Source organism: Ochlerotatus camptorhynchus, unplaced genomic scaffold (genome assembly GCF_037179485.1).
Source record: "Ochlerotatus camptorhynchus isolate MF236.1 unplaced genomic scaffold, CSIRO-AGI_Acam_v1.1 ptg000422l, whole genome shotgun sequence".
NCBI lineage: Eukaryota > Metazoa > Arthropoda > Insecta > Diptera > Culicidae > Ochlerotatus > Ochlerotatus camptorhynchus.
In genome coordinates this window covers 181,984-198,340 of record NW_027040908.1, presented here as the reverse complement: position 1 = coordinate 198,340, position 16,357 = coordinate 181,984, and the positions used below count along the sequence as shown (strand labels likewise).

Sequence of the window (16,357 nt, the reverse complement as noted above, 5' to 3'; positions counted from 1 at the left end):
ACTTCTGTTGGTGCTTATGTATAGTGTCTGTAGGAAAGATGAGAACATCTTATTCATTTTTAGGAGTATATGCTTGTTTTGAATTCTTATTCTTCTTCTTATACTTCGCATTTAAACTTATTACTTGTCGCATATAAGCTTATTGCGTGCTCTAAGCTTAGTGTTCTAGATGCACTTCCACAGTTATTTATTGAGAGCTTTCAATGCCGGTATAATTTTACATTAGCATAATTGTGTGGCAAGTACAATTATACCGAAGACATCATATCAAGAAGACTGGCAACTTTGCCAGAATCCAGGAGAGATACTGTAGCGCTGCCTCTATAGTTTATTAGCTCCAAAGCTCTATTACCAAAACATACGCAACCAATACAAACTGCAGTGGATAAAGCTGTTTTCCAGTATGTAGATTTTAGAAAAATCGGCAATTTCGCTTCAAGCATTGCTTCTTGGTATGAGCATTTTTTTAGTAATAGTGACATTATCGAGGGGCGACACATCTTAATCTCAATCCTAGATGCTCGAAAAATCTAACGCTAGCGAATAACTCTACGCAAAGTATTTTACGTTTCAAGCCTCTAAATCTATCTTCTATCTATTGTATGCTCAGATCAATTTCCATCCACAGATTTCATCAATGCTTCTTGCAAAAGCAAAGGGTAAGTAAAATGCTAATTGTGGAGTGAGCCGATCACATCAAAGAAAAACTATTTATGCTATTCTGCTAATTCCAGTACGATTATCATAATTCCGTAAACACATTTGGAATAAAACATATTCAAAGCTTAACGATAGAAAATAGGGGAAATGCTTATTTACCTATTATCACTAATTAACACTCTAAGACTTTATTTACTCCCCTTGCGGTAAAAGGGGAAGAAGTTCCGAAGCCGACATTCCCCCTAATTAAAAAATATCCAATGTTTCATTCATCCTGAATTCTCAAAACTATATTCAATACACATGCAGATCGCTCTATCTGTAGGATTTGAAAATATCTTGGGTTGTTAGAGGATATGTCGAAGGGATGGCAGGGAAACTCTCTTTACTCCAATGGCATTTCTCATAGCCGTGTGCGTTTGTGTTAAAAAGCAAAACATCTTCCTTCTTTTACTTTTTATGCGTAAAAATCGTCGTCCAGAAAAAGCGAAATGATAATGCATTTCGGCGTAGAAAAAAAATCGTTCCATTCACGACGGATGGCCCCATTGTTTACGATGTATGAGAGGGAAAGCGAATACGAGCTTATCTGTCATGTAGCATATAGTAACTTGCCGTCTCTTTTGTTCTTTCAGTCCTCCTGGTAGCAGTTAGTGGGACACCACACTCGACATAGGAACTGGCCAGTTGCCAGTTTTCCCAGACTTTTCGAATCGTTGCGTGTGTGATAATAATTTTTGCATTCCTTTGCTTAATGCCTTTAATTTTTGATCGAATAATTCAATAAAACAATTAAATAAATGTTGTCAAGTTACTTTTACATGTAACATTTGTATACTCATCAGTACATAGTGGCTTTATCAGTTTTTAATCCAAGGCTAGTTGTGTACTAGGATTTAATATTTTTCTTTCAATCTGGCATTGCTGGTACTAGTATAATTGGCAACAAGAATTATACAGTACTATCCTAATATTTTGATCATGTGAATCAAATGAAAACTTTACCGTTTTATTAAAGTACGACAAATTAATTTTTTACTAAAGATTGATAGTATTGAAAAACCAAACGCAACGGATTATAATTATGTTATGCATGCACAGCTTATTTAAATTTAAGGAATAAACAACAGTAGAAATTCATCAAAAAGTATTTGAAATTATATATTGCACACAAAAGTCAAATTTTAGATTTTTTTAATAGTTAATATTTTGGGCTATTTAACATGACGTAAATTACAAATAATACACGCAGTCGTGACCCGCAAATTATTAAACTTCCAACAGTCGCGCTGGTGTTCCTCGATAAACGCGCGAAAAAGAAGACAGTACCGTAAGTTGGGGGGTAAATTGGGCCAAAAACACACAATTTTAAGCTCCGTTCCTTGTAAAATTTACATTTTAGCGAGGAAATTAGTTTTAGGCATGCGAATATATTCATCAATAATATATTTACGACCGTTGAAGAGATGGTTGATTTAAATCAAAATTTCATTACACTAAAAATCTATAAAAACAAGACCATTAAAATTCCTTATGCGGGGTGACAAAAGTTGACCATAAATCTCAAAATAAGTAAATGCAATGTAACTATTAGGAGTACATTTGGAAAAGATCATGATCAATCGTATACATGAATAAGGATCACGTTTAATCCATGTCTATCCACATAAAAGTGTGTTAAAATATGTGATTACCAATGGACAATTTTAAACAACGCTTTTTTAAGGTATTTATGGCACTTATCTTTTGAACACTATTTTAACATAACAACATGATAATGTTATATACGCTTTATCTCAGGACTGCAAGCAAAATGATTTAATCATCATTTTCTATATATTCCAGATATTTTCAAAACTAAACATGTTTAATTTTTGGATCAATGTCACCCCCACTTACGGTATATGATAAAACCACGTATTACGGCAGGTTTTATGTGTCAAATACAAAATAAAGAACCTCTTACCTCACTTACAAATACAAAAAAAAAATAATCATCATAAGTTGATAATCCAAGGGAGCCTTAGCGTGAAATTTTAAAAGCACAAATGTCAGTTTTAATAAAACATACAAAAATGAAATTGCTACTCCCTGTTTGTTGTAGCGCAGCAATCAAGGAGCAGCAATTTCATTATTGTGTGACTTGTGGAAGCTGATTTCATAATCCCATAAAACATTTGTTTCATGCGAAATTAATGGAACGCACCCTAATTAAACGCAACAGAACAACGGCTCTCTAAAACAAATCTTTACACTTTTAACATTGAAATCAGTGTTTATGTAAGGAAATTGGTTTAGTTTTGTTGTTATTTATTCGTGGAGCTTTGCTTACTTCTTGGACAAATATTGCGTTTTTTTTTCAATGTGCTGTGAATTTTTCATAAATGTTGGTTGCGAAATAAGAAAGTTATTTAACTTTTTGACTTTGTGGTTGAAGCAAAATAAACCTTTTAGAATTGTCTCCGAAAGAAGTACACACACAATAACAGTTGTAACTTTTCAATCATCGTTTTCAGAGAAGATTATTTTGCACATAGTGCAATTTTTTTTACGATCTAGAAGGTTTTATTCCAAATTACAATGGACTGAACACACTTCTTTCAGAAAAAAATGTGCCCACTATTCCATTAAATGGCGGAGGCATCGAATCTTATTATTATCATACAGAGTCAGAACAGCAAGTAGCATAGTTGTACATACATAGTTGTTGCACATACACATTTGCAATCACCATATTTAAAAACGAGACATTTCACAAACATCCCATCAAATATTTATTATTGGTTCAAACAAATTGTGATACTAATAGTGATTTTATGCAAAGCAATGTAATACTCTATACACGTATTCAAACAAAACCGCTAGAATTACGCCAATAATGATTGTTTTGGCCAAGCATTGAAAAAAAAAGAAAATTTAATTTTTGTATGTTCTAAATACCAATTTATACAAGATTTAAATTCATCATGTGCACTGCGAAATGAAAATAGAAAGGAATAGCAAAAATTATTTGATAAGCATGAACTCAGTTTCAGATGAAACCGTTTGCTCTGAGTTACCTATCTGTTCTGTGAAATCATTCCACTGAGCTTTAGAGCTTGTGAGCGAAGGGGGATAAAATGAGAGTGAGGTTTGCTGCCATTCATGATCATGTTTTCTATCACACGCTATACTCTCACTCTGGATGAACTCTGAGCTTCTTGCGTCGAACAAAAAAGTCATCCGGAGCCTCGAAAAGCGCACCTCACGTCAAATCATCTTCTCGCTAAAGTTCACTCTCCCTCTCTCTCGAGGAGTTTTTGTTTACTTCTTCCATATTCCTGCCGCCACTCACTCGAGGTGAGGGCTTGCTAAACTCGCAGGACAAGAGCGTTTTAAAACCTCCAGTGAGTTTGAGGAGTTTCAGCAAGCCTGGATAGCAGCTATAGTCTGAATGTACTATTACACACAGAGATTATTTTACTGGGGTCAGTAATTTTTTACTGGGTTTTCAAACAGATGAAAAAGTCAGTAAACTGAAAATAACGGTCACACGTAATGCAACGAACAATTTTAACATATTTTATTTTTATCATCAAATAAATGTAATAAGAACACAGTCTGTATAAATTTCAATAAAAAATCACTTTTATACAATTTTTTACAATTTTTTTTAAGTTTACTGACTTTTTCAGCTGTTCAAAAACCCAGTAAAAAATTACCGAACAGGGAGGCCGTGATTTTGTGTGTAGCTTAAATGTGAACCAAACAAATAAAAGCAAAGGCAGGTTATATCTGCCATCCCTCTTAACATATCGCACTGGCAACTGACAGGAAACAAACTTTCAACACGCTTACGCTCAGAAAATCTGTCTCGTAAATTTCACTAGAAAAACACATAACCTTCAGATATTGAAAATAATCGGACATGTACATGACTTCAATAACATTCATTGCAAATCATATTAAATGCAATGTGATAAGCTATGAAACTTAGATGAAATAAAGATAAATTTCAAGTGATATTCATGTAACATAAATTCACTTAGATTCTACATGAATTTATAGTGTGAAAATTTCTAAGTGGTGATGACTAAAGAGACTGAATTGGGTAAAGAGGCGACATCTTATCCATTTGACAGGTCTTCTGTTTGATTGGAATATCTTTTCCTATGACTTTGACAGGTTCCAATTTTGGCATGTCGTCTCTTTATAAATTCAGGCTTTTTAGTGATGACACAAACAAAATCTAACATGGCGTGTGCATTGCTGACGAGTTCTCGGACGAGTTACTGCTGGATTTGCAAATTCTACTGGAAATATTTGACACCTAAAAACAATGTGCAAACTAAACTACGAAGAAGTTTACTAAAATTCAAGTGAAAATATAATAAAATTCACTTGAAAAGAATCATAAAATCTATGTTGCTTTCCTGTGGATTGGGCAAAGATCTTTTTGCTTTGAATAATTTTCACTTAGTTGTTACATGAAAATAAAGTGAAAGTAACTTCAAAAGGCCTATACTACCCATAATCGCATATCAGTCCCATCTTTGCTTGATTTCCTATCCATATGGGACTGATATGCGATTATGGGCAGTATACTACTGTAGTGTTTTATAACATAATAACTTTTTACTTTCGAATCAGTTGAAATCAATTACGAGATTCAGTTCAGTGTAGAGTATACTCACCACATTGTACCTTCCATCATCGAAATAAAATAAAGAAGAGGTTTCGAATCTAAGTCGTACTCTGAGACGGAGGCAAAGTTTATACTGTGTTAATTATTTCAATACGTGACATAGAATTAAAAGACAAAGTACGTGAATCTATAGTTCACTCTTAAATCCTTTCTTTACAATTTGGCGACGAGAAAAACCGATTACTTTAGTTCGCTTTGGAAAAGCAGAATTTGCTTAAACTGATAGTAAGCTATAGGTAAATTTATATGTAGAGTTTTCTTTGAAGTAGGTAATATTAAAAAAAAAACTTGTGCCGCAGACAGTTGTTTCTGGCCAAAAACAACTGTTGAGCGAAGAAAGATCTGTGCTGTATAGCAAATCAGCCAACAGATTGTGTTGTTGCTTATTTATAATTGTGAAAATTTATTATTTTATTGATTTTTATTGGCGAAGTACTAACTCCATTTTGTTTTACACGTATCTTACAGTAGGCAGTTTTCTCATTGCATTTGGCGTTCTTGGTGGGGCACTCACTAAAGTTAAGAACACAACGAAAGAAAAAAACCCTGACGGAGTGGGCTCCAAGAGAACGAGAACTACGGTGAGAAACAAGCTGCTGTAAGATTGTGACAAGTACGAGACATTATGTCTCAGTTAAACATTTCATCGGAGAGAACGAAGAGCAGTGAGACACGTCTTGAAGATCATAGTGAGAAGGATAGCGAAGCTAAAAGTAAAAAGTGAGAAGTTGGCATGTGCATGTGCATGAATCGACTGGTACGGTCAACGATACGCACAAATATAAAATCTGCTGCTTGTTGTTGTGGTTTTGGTCAGAGACGTTAAATAGAGACACGCATAGACTGAAGCAAGAAGAACCAAACGAACCGTCAAACGCTGAACCAAACGAGCAAAGTAAATAAACATTACTCAATGCACCAGAAAAGAGTATTGTTCTCAATGATGATAAAGGTGTTTAATAATGTTCACGAAATATTTGATATCTGTTATTTCAAGCGTAACTATTCAAATCGACGTGTCTGCTTTTGTAAATAATCACTTCAATAAACGATGTGTCTTAACTGCTAACTCACCCATGCAAACAAACACCATCTTTTCCCTACTAGCTGTTGTTGTTCTGTGAGTGAGCTAGCAGTTGCCTCAAATCGTCGATTGCCGGCGCAGGTGGTGTAGTGGTAAGCGTGACTGCTTTCTAACACCCCAATGGGTCTGGGTTCAATCCCAGCCGAGGTCGGTGGGATTTTTCTGAGGCATAAAAATCTCTGGTCACGTCTTCCTTTGGAAGGGAAGTAGAGCCGTTGGTCCCGACCCATGTGTGTTGAATGGGTGCGATATCCTATGCAGGTGTGGAAGCTGCCTTCCTGCACATTCGATTGCCGTCAATGGATGGCAATCGATGTCCGTCGGTGATTGGCACTAGATTGCGGAACAGAGACCGACTTTAAATAAAGGAAAAGAAGAAGAAGAAGAAATCGTCGATTGAAGTGATTGTTTACAAAATCAGATACGACGATTTGAATTGTTACGCTTGATTTATTTATTTATTGTTGGTTCAATCAAATACAACATTAAATAGTGATAAAAAAATCGAATTGGCACGTTTTATTTAGTTTTGTGGTAATAAAAATGATTGCGCTGCAAGCAAAACAGTAAAATATGACAAAAATTATACCGTCATGAAGCGACTGTCATCTCTCGCCTTCGCTTTATTTGTGTAAAATGTTGCCGCGCACTTCATTTTTATTCAGTTCCGGTCGAACGTTGAAATTTTCTCAACAGCATTGCGGCACTGTATGAAAGTCATTTGAAGCCACTCGAAGAAACATGGTTGCCAGTGACATTGTCAAAAGATCCCTCAAAAACCGTGCTGCGGTTTCGACAAAAATTTTCATTGCGCGTCTCTATCAACGTCTCTGGTTTTGGTATCCTGCCGCTTGCTGTTGCTGTTGCTGTTGAAGAGAGTCAGACGGTTGGTATACAATCGTTGGGGCTTGGATTATTTACGCTGCTAATTGATAGTAATGATGATAGAATAATCATTTCAATGCGGTGTGTAATTATTGGAAACGTAAAGGTCACATTCGTAAACATTGCCGTTTGTTAAACAGAAATTCGGATAAGTTCGTGGAAGAGCCAAAAATAATTACGGAAGATTCCATTTTAACAGAATACGCTTACAGGATTCCAGTGACGAATCAAACATCAGCTGTATGAAAATAGAATGTGTAAATAGTGTAACTGATCCATGTTTAGTGAATGCTCGCGTAGAAAATCAAAGCTTGCTAATGGAAATTGATACTGGATCAGCAGTGGCAGTAATCAGTGAAATTTTATACAAAAAGCAATTCCGTTCCATTTCTATCTCCGAATGCAGCAAAAAGCTGGCAGTAGTGAATGGGACAAGATTAACAATATTAGGACAAATCATAGATTGGTTGGGAAAGTTTTATCCAGATTGGAAAAGTAATTTTTCCATTCCCAGAAACGGTTAAAAATGTGAACGCTCACAAAAATCTGGATGATACAGTTGGTATAATAAAACAAAAATATCGTAATGTTTTTACTAAAGATTTTTCCGAACCCATTGTAGGCTTCGAAACAGATTTGGTATTCAAAGCGAACCAACCCATTTTTAAGAAAGCTTATCAGGTTCCTTACAAGATAAAATACAAGTTCATAGAGCATTTGGACATGTTAGAAAACCAGGGAGTAATAACTCCAATACGAGCATGTGAATGGGCATCACCAGTTATAGCAATCAGGGCTGGTAGCGATCACTGCTGTCAGAAATAGTGATTTTAGTGACCACGTTGAATAAATAAGTGACCAAATAGTGACTTATGGTTGTAAAAATAGTGACTAAACAGTGACTTAAGAGAAAGCGCGTCAAATAAATGTTTGATGTTTTATACTTATTCAATTATTATCTCATAAACAGTTATGTACGATATGAACCTTTAAAGCGAAAGATTCAATAGAAAGTTTATAACCAAACCCACGGTATTAGTCACGGTGTTTACTAACTTCAAAAATCTGGAAAACCGGGAATCCTCAGGAATTTTTTTGTTTCCTTAAAATACCCGGACGGCTCAAAGAATTTGAAAAAATCTTCTAAGGATATTTTAAAGAAAATAATGAATTTTAAAATACAACCATTTAATTTTTCTCGTTATTTTCATTCACACTTTTAACCGAAGATTCACAGTGGATTTATCTTCAGCTACGAAAAAATTTAATAAAATAAATAAATTTTTATTTTTGGTTTTGGAACATGCATATTACCTAAAAAAAAATTGAAATAGGTCTGGACTTAAGGGGAAGATTACCGTCCCGAAAATAAAAAAAAATATTTTCGGCACGTTTTTTTTTCGCTAAAAACATTGGAAAAAAATATCAAAAATCCAAGAAAATCAGTTTTTTCCTTAGATGTTGGAGAAAATTTACATGTAAAAATAGTTTTTCTATCTCATCATGAAAAAAATTTGGATACTCAGAGTGTGCGCAAAGTGGTGCTTCAGTCAGTTTCAAGGCAAAGCACCTCCACCGTCTAGAAGCGAAGTCCACCCAGATGCACTACATTCTCCACCGATGCAAAGCATAGCTGCGACTAATCAATACGATCGGCCCATGGTAAGAAGATCAACTCGCGCAAAGGAGAAGAAAGAGGATAAAAATATCGTGTATTTTTAAATTCTATCATTTTAATTTAATTCGAATATTGAGCATGATGAGTTAGAAAATCAATCACATATAGAACGATTAATTCAAGAATTTGAGATCTGAATAGGATTGAAAAGGATGTTAAACTTAAGGAGAAAGGTATTGCAGTGATTGAATCAATTATATTTAGCGTGTCTATAAGACTTAGTCCCTGAATCCACTGAACGATCGATTCGTTAAACGATCAAGAAGTACTGAACCAACACGAGTAAATATAGTATGCATTGTAAGATACTCATGTATTGTTAGAAAGCCCTATATAAACCCCAAGGGTAAATAAACCTTGTCAGTTTTATCCCAACTACCAAACTATACGCGTGCAGTTTGTTTCGATCCGAGTGTCCTAACCATCCTAAGTAATACATTAAACTTTACTCGATTTCTCGATGGAAATCCAGGCATACAAATGTCCCAAATTGACCTCCCTAATTCCATAGTTCCTTCAAAATCGAATTAGAAAGAAGTGACTACATAATCATTTGAATAATATTTCCATTATGCCTTCTTGATGTATGTTCAAAACTTCTGTTTCACCAGGTATTTTTATGAAGATTGCTTGTTCAGGAATCCAAATAACATCTGTCAGGTATTTTTTTCATCATACTTAGCAATAAGAAATTATTGCAGACTAATAAGATATTTTTCTGTATATCTCCAATAGATGATCACTTTAAATAGCATTTCTTAGATATTCACTCATAATGCCATGTTGACCAGTATTTTTTTTAAAGATCTTCAGGTGAGTCCTCTGGTTGTTTGTTCAAGACTCCAGGGTCATCAGGTATACTATTCTGAAGATCTCCACCAGTCCAGCAATCTTTATCTCATATGTCATATATTCTCTCACAATGTCATGTTGCTCAGAAAATGTTTATTTTATCACATATCGGGAAGGAAAAGTTGTGTAAGGAATTTAGAATAAAAAATATCTTTTAACATACGCTCTTGTGGCGCTGGTCGTGTAGCGATAAGCGTGATTGCCTCTCATCCCAAAAAGCCTGGGTTCAATCCAGGGAAGTAAAACCGTTGGTCCCCGGTGCATATTGTTGATGAGTCGATAGGTAGGGTCCAGGTGTGAGAGCTGCCTCCCTGGCGTCGGTAGCATTGGTACGGAAAACAAGATCGACGGAAATCAAATCAAGGAAAAAAATGCTCTTTTTCGCTGGTGAGTCAAATCGAGAGTGATATTAGTTCCTCTCAATCTCAAGCAAGAAAGTTCGCTTGGGAAATAACGCTTTGCGAAATTCGCATCGCGAAAACATCTCGCTGGCGAAAATGAACTTTTGGCGATATTTCTAACACTGACAGTACGAACCGTCTCATGACCATTAAGGTGCGCCAATGCACAGTGAGATGTGGGCGTTATTGCTTTGGTAAACAAACACGTTAATCGCCGATTTCTCGCGAATAAAAGAAAAATCTCGCGAACAAACTATATCAATTTACAGAAGAGCTTGTAAAGTTTATTCGATTGAGCCGGTACAAATAATGTAATTATTTAAAAAAAATAAAAAAAAGACAGAAGAGCTATTCCTCTACCTGTTTGTGTTGTTTATGAGATTTACCTTCAATTCAAGAGAAATTGGCACATGTAGTGTTTGTTAACAAAAGCAATTAAGCCCTAATCTCGAAGTTCTCCGGAAAACTGACCCAGCGTCGCACTTATTTCTTGTCGCTGGTTTAAAGAGGTATGAGATATCTGTTATTATTTAAAATAATCGAATGCCAACTGCCACTTTCATTTTTATTTTTCATTTTATGGCTGTAGACTGGCAGTCGCATGTAAAATCACATACATTTTAATTTCAATTGAAAATGGGAGAAACGAGCAAAATGGGGTACTTCCGGTAGTCTACGCAAGACAAAACCAGCGGCATTCGATTCCCTGTTTTTTTTACATAAGGCCAGGTATCTCACTCCTATTGAAACCAGCGGCACGAAATAAGTGCGACTCAGGGTTAATTTTTGCCCACTGTACAATGATTTGAAGTTTATATGGAGATTTCGGTGAATTACTATGAGAAATTGTTGAGTTTCACTACTCTTCACTGCTGTTGCCTTACACATTTTCATCTGTCAATCTACCCTATTTTTTGTTTTTTCGCATGTCTACCTTTCTTGAAAAACTGATCGTTTGTGACAACAACATTTGGACTAGTAGAACCAAATAACTGACATATAAATTGCAAACCATTTGTGCGACTTCTAAAACTTCATCAATCTTTATCATTTTTTGTACAGGCTCATATTTTGGGGTAATGAATTGAAGTGGAGGTGGCCTATAAGACATTTAAACACTTTTTCAAAAATAAGTACCCTAATGGCCATGCGCGTCGTGACCGCCTACAGAACCATCTTGTCGGAAGCAGTATGCGTTAACGCCTGAATGATCCCTATCTGCTTAACCTTGATAAAAGACAATGAGTGCAGAGGAGTTCGGAAAATGGGTAGAGCGGAGTCGATGTCTATGTGGCAGCAGGAATTGGGTCTCAGAGGACTGACAAACTCGGGTATTATTGTAATTTTTTTTAATTTAATGAGTCCAAGTGTAATGTCGTTTTCCTTTTTGCGGTGTAGCTACGGTGCACACCGCTGAACACCGAAAAAATTCATGGTGTAGCTATCGGTTGCACCAAACAAATGATGATGAGCTGTCAATGACTCGCACTTATTGCTGCTTATACTACACCGGTGTAGTGTAGCAAAAACGAAAACGACATAAGTTTAGACTTCATAAGAAAAAAAAAACAAAAAAAAACAGACAGTGTAATAAAATGTAATTGTTTACATTTCCGGAGAACTTTGGGCGTAATTGTAAACAAACACCATTCCTCTACCTGTTTGTGTTGTTATTTTATGTTCTCCGGATTTAATACATAGGCCCTTTTAACATGTTGCTTGAGCATTTTGTTATACATACCATCCAAGTATTTGCATAGCTAGATGCTGACAGGCAACCTCATTTTTGTGCAGCACAGTTACTTTGAGAGGTGATGCTTTGGTCGTCATTGTCGATCGTATAACCTTATTTTCAACATCCTCTTTCAACTTTTTGCACATCTCAAATGGAGCACATTTCACAACCGCTCTTCCCTCACGATCAATACTTGTGACGTACTCGATTGCTTCCTTTTGGGTACACTTCACGATCGAAGTCAATGTTTGAATCACCTGATGATAAATTACCATAATGATCAATAACTAATAATAAGGTTATAACGTTAATCTTACCTGTTCGAAAGTATGAGTTTCATCATTATACAAAATTGTACAATAAATATCCTCATCATCAACGCCGCATTCGACCAAACTGCTTTCAGACTGAATTTGTAAAGTTTTCATACAATATTGTAAGATTCCTTTGAAGGCAGTCTCGCAACACAGCTTTATTTTATCACTAATGATTCGGTGATGATCTGTGATCCGTGATTGATCCGGGTTTTCATTAGCTGCAAGCTGTGATAAAAAGAATGTAGAATAAATTAATATGCAGAAGTATGTTTGTTAATTTGTTTATTTGTTTTTTTTTTTATGATTTATCATCTTTCATTTTGCAGCGTTTTGTCGGCCAATAGGATTGCAGTGATCGGGGTTGATGAGAAAAAATGACTACGATGTCGGACGGATTAGTGTATGGTGACCAATTAAACACCGGATTCACGATCTTGATTAATCATAATCTTCTTGAAAATCTTTATGGTTCGGTAATCGCTGGTCTGTCTTTGTCTATGTCTTCTATGTCTCATTCGTACGTCAGTTTTAATATCTGTTTTTTTTTACTCTTTATTTGTTCCAAATTCAAAATAAATCTCATTTCATTTTAACCTAGGTGCTCCAGTTACTACAGTAACTTACCAGCCTTAATTGTTATGATATATATCTAAGTGTTTTTACGTTGTTTCTGCCTTGGCAATTCAGTATTTTAAACAGGTTTTAAGGTCAGTATAACAATTGAAATCCTAAAACTAAAAACTAAAACTAAATCTTATCTAAGTATAAAGGAAATTAGGATTGAGGAATTGAGAATTGCAACGATTTTTGCCTGAAATTATTAATTATTTTGTTGTTCAAAAGTCTCAACATTCGAAAATTCTATATCCCTCCAGGGAATCAAGAAAATGCTATCTTCCGATACTTACTGACGATAAAAATACTAGTTAACGGAATCATGATCAGTGTACAGTAAGATCATGGATTATCATTTGTGTTACATATCATGATCAGCAACAAAAACGATAATCTACTGATATGATAACAATCACTTTGTAATGTATCTCAAAATCTAGGAACTTGCTGTCTTCGGAAAAGTATTGAGGTCAAATACCCTACAATACGAATATTTTTGGAATCGGGATGACAAATATATTTTGAAAATCAATGTAGGTCGCCATTTTGAAATCCGTCATATTGGTTTCGGAAAAAAAATCGTCAAATACCCTACAATATGGGTATTTCTGGAACTGGAATAATGTGTAGATGTTGAAAATCGATGTCAACCGCCATTTTGGAATCCAATTTGGCGGCCTTTGGTTTTAAATAGAACTGACGAATACACTAGTCAACATGGCGGCCGACATCAATTTTAGACATATACACGTCATCCCGCTTTCAAAAATGCCCACATTGTAGGGAAAAGTTGTTTCTAAAATCAATAGCCGCCATCTTGGATTCCCAAATAGCGGCAGATATTAATTTTCTACATCTGCATGCTATCCCTGTTCCGAAAATACCCACATTGCAGGGTAATCTTGCATTTCCAAATGGTGGCGGACATCAATTTACGACAGTTTTTCTTAAATCGATGGCCACCATCTTGGATTTCATAATGGCGGCAAACATAGATTTTCGATCTCTATACGTTATCCTCATTCCGAAAATTCACATATTAATGGGTATTTGATAAGCCTTGTCTTAAATGGGGAATTTTCAGTAACGAGAGCTGATGATGATGATCTGAGATTATCGCTATTTCATATGATCATGATCTGTTACACAAATAATAATCGCATTATCGTTTCCAGAACTGTCCATTGTGATTTATGGATTTGTACTAATCATGAGTGTAACCAAAATGAGAATGCCATTATCTTTATCTGAATCGTTCATTTTGATTCCCTGTATCCCTCGGTACCAGGGAGGCAACTTCAAAATCATCTTCAGAACTCTTCAGAATCCTTTGAAGTGCTTTTTTCCTGGTAGTGACCATATTGACCATATTGGCACAGCGTAAAGCATGGCCGGTCTAAAAACTTGTTTAAATATTAAAAGTTTATTGGTCAGGCAAAGTTTGGATTTCCTGTTTATAAGAGGATACAAACATTTTATATATTTGTTACATTTGGCTTGAATGCTCTCAATGTGATCTTTAAAAGATAATTTTTGGTCAATTATTAATCCAAGATATTTCACTTGGTTTGGCCAGGAAATTGGAACTCCGTTCATAATGACTATGTGACTAGGTTTCAAAAAGGACGGTTTATGTGGAAATATTATAAGTTGAGTTTTGGTAGCGTTGGGAGAAATCTTCCATTTTTGTAAATAAGAAGAGAAATATCTAAACTTTTCTGCAGTCTGCTGCAAATAACACGAAGACTTCTTCCTTTAGCGGAAATGCCTGTGTCATCAGCGAACAAAGATTTGTGGCAACCCTGAGGCAAATCATATAGGTCCGAAGTGAAAATGTTATACAATATTGGCTGAAGAATGCTACCCTGAGGAACTCCTGATCTAACAGGTAGTCGATTAGATTTGGAATTTTGATAATTTACCTGCAGAGTTCTGTCAGTTAAATAATTTTGAACTAATTTCATAATATAAAGTGGAAAATTAAACTTTTTCAATTTAGCAATAAAACCATCATGCCAAACACTCTTCTATGTCTATAAGAGCAACTGCAGTTGAGTGGCCTTCAGATTTGTTTGAAAGAAGTAAATTGGTAACTCTTAAGAGTTGATGAGTAGTTGAATGCCCCTTGGCGATATCCAATCTGTTCATCTGCAAAAAATGAGTTCGTATTGATGTGAAGCATCATTCTATTTAAAATTATATTTTCAAAAAGTTTACTTATTGAAGAAAGCAAACTTATTGGACGGTAGCTAGAAGCGTCTGCTGCATTTTTATCCGGCTTCAAAACAACAACTTTTGCATTTTTTCATTTATCAGGAAAGTATGCCAAAAAGTTTATGTACGCACTGCAAGGTGCGTGTAAAGCTTGGCACGATTGGTGTTGATGTTGGTACACTTGCAACTATTTTAGCAAAAAATAAAAAAAAATCAAAAGAAATTGATATCTAAAGTGTACCAAAAGTGCTTCTGAACGTGTTTCGCAGTGGGATGTGGTGAAATTCGTGGTTATTTTCAGTGAAAATTCCGTATCACAAATTTGCTCAATGAGTTCCCTTTTTTTTGCCGTTCGACGACATCGGGAATGTGCTCCCGGATATATTGATTTGGTGAGTACGTTCCAGTTGAGGATTGTTCTTGTACATTTCTCGATTGCATTTTCGAGGGGACGTGTCTGCTTTTGTGGGCAGTGCGTTTGATGATCGGTTTGGTAGTATCCTTTTAAATATAATGTCTCATGTCCAAATAACCTCGATTTTCGGTCTATTGATTCAATACTTTAGTATTATATTTTCAAAACATACAATGATGCATTATGTCATTTCATGGCACATAAAACAAAAAGTGTGTGTATAGGACCCAATAATCTAGGTTATTTGTATTTTGTTATACATCTTTATTTTTTATTATATTTTTCATTTTACTACATATTTTATATACCTACATTATATATTACATGATTATATATAAATTCATAATGTAAATTACAATAAATACTGGGACGGGAGGGAGCATCAGGGCATCATTGAAGTTGTAACTGGACAATGGAGTGGAGTGCCAACCGGAGTCTAGGAGGGAATGTGTACTGTCAATTTAGATAGTTACATTCCACTCCAACAGTTGCAATGAATTTGACGCGCTCTTCTTAAACAACCCATCCCGTGGAAAGCTTAACATGTATTGCGAATTTCGTTATTCATTTTGTTGGATCATATTGTTGGAAGGAGATTCTCTTATTCCCGCGGGTTTCGCGTAAGTGCCTCTGCTTACGTGCCCGTCCAACCCTTTTTGGCCCTTCATACAGCAGTATGTTGAATTCAGAATGATGACGGAATTTGATCTTGCTGTTGAGTGGAGCCGCATGCAGGGCAAGACCCAAGCTAGGATGGTGGCTACTTACATACATACATACATACATCAGGAAAGTATGCCAAATTGAAACATCTGTT

The 16,357-nt window shown here is 35.4% G+C and overlaps 1 protein-coding gene across 2 annotated transcripts in view; it reads right to left on the bottom strand.

The window, feature by feature from the left end:
• The window catches only part of Ubr1 (Ubr1 ubiquitin ligase), a 156,138-nt gene that overhangs the window by 76,463 nt on the left and 63,318 nt on the right, over positions 1-16,357 (bottom strand). For both annotated transcript variants that reach the window (XM_065233846.1, XM_065233848.1), the window contains 2 exons: positions 12,297-12,521; positions 11,986-12,236 (listed from right to left, as the gene is read on the bottom strand). In XM_065233846.1, the coding sequence (XP_065089918.1) occupies positions 11,986-12,236; positions 12,297-12,521 (476 nt within the window). The remainder of the gene's footprint in view (positions 1-11,985; positions 12,237-12,296; positions 12,522-16,357) is intronic.